The 1,353-nt window shown below is 59.7% G+C and overlaps 1 protein-coding gene across 1 annotated transcript; it reads right to left on the reverse strand.

Annotated features, from left to right (window-relative positions):
- Positions 1 to 2: 2 nt before the first annotated feature.
- SPRG_18493 (hypothetical protein) lies at positions 3 to 941 on the reverse strand (the record flags this gene model as incomplete). Its single annotated transcript, XM_012357949.1, has 1 exon — positions 3 to 941. A coding segment is annotated over one exon (939 nt), but the record flags the coding sequence as incomplete, so codon positions are not given.
- Positions 942 to 1,353: the final 412 nt, after the last annotated feature.

Consider the following 1,353-nt stretch of genomic DNA (forward strand, 5'->3'; position numbering starts at 1 on the left):
ACCATGTTGCCCGAGAGCTTCTTGCTGTACGTCTCGACCACGACTTGAGCACGGGCTTGGTTGGCGGCCGGGTCGTTCGGGCTCTTCCAAAACGTCAAGTTGGACGTGACTTCGCCCCACGAGTTGTTGGGCAGCAGTGACGCGCTAAATTCTGTGAGCTTGGCGTTGCAGAACTCGCTGTAGTTGGCGAACGGCGCCTTCGTGGTCGGGTTGGTCATGCTCGTGATGCCCACGACGTCATCGAGCGCGACCCAACCAAGGATCGTGTACGAGTACGTGCACTTGACGCCGTCGGGCTTGACACCGAACGGGCAGAGGCCACCGGTAAACTGCTGGCGGCACGCCGGCGTCTTGCCACTCCACGGCGTTTGCACGCAGCTGTTGGGGTACGAGAACCAGATCGTATTGGGGTACAAGGCGCGGGCGTCGGCCGTCGACGGGACACCGCCGACGAACGGACCGAGGTTGACCGTGCCGTTGAGGCCGTTGTACTCCAAGCACTCGGTGGGCAGCGACGTGCCCGAGGCGGTGCACGCGCCGCCGTCCATCGCGAGGAATGGGCCATACTCGGGGTACACGGCCGTGTTGGTAGCAAACTGGGCCAGCGACGCGTTCGGCTGCGCGATTGTAATGTCGTAGAAGACGATGTTCTTGACCTTGTTCTTGCGCTGGCAGAGCTGGAGGTCCGGTGCGTTGATGCACTCGGACTGGACGTACTTGAGGACGCCTTCAACGCTCGCCGTGTTGACCGTGTCGAGCACAGCCGTGTACTGGTCCGCAAACGTCTTGCCGTACGCCGAGACGTAGGCCTTGTTGGTCGCATCCCACACCGGCGTGTCGCCCTGGGCGCGGGCCTGGATCGAGCGCACGGGTGCCATGTTCCAGGCGTGCGCGGGCAGAAGGCCGGCGGCGGCGATGGTCGTGGCGAGGCTCAGGCGCATGGCGGCGAAGATTCAAATCTGAGCCACACTGGCAGATCGTGTGTGGGAGGAGTGAGATAAGTACGAGCGGTTTGTAGGCCAAAGATATGCCAATATGTGCGAGAGCGCGCTACAGTTGCATCTTGACGATAGTATAGAGGTGCTTCAACTTCAATGGCTCATACAAAAAATAAGGTATAAATGGCCATGGAAGATATATATAGAGTGCGCCTCCCGTGGCCTCCGCCCCAGCCCAATATTCGACGCACCAACACGACGACGCGGATTCTGGAAGTATTACCCACCGATGATTTGACGAGGACAGACTCGTGGGGGAGGGATAGATACCAACGATAGCACGGACAATAGTGCATTGGCGTCTACCGTTGTTGAGACTACGTGTACCGGGTTTTCACGACGGCATGAAGGCTTC

The sequence above is a fragment of the Saprolegnia parasitica genome, assembly GCF_000151545.1.
Source record: "Saprolegnia parasitica CBS 223.65 unplaced genomic scaffold supercont2.1259, whole genome shotgun sequence".
NCBI lineage: Eukaryota > Oomycota > Saprolegniomycetes > Saprolegniales > Saprolegniaceae > Saprolegnia > Saprolegnia parasitica.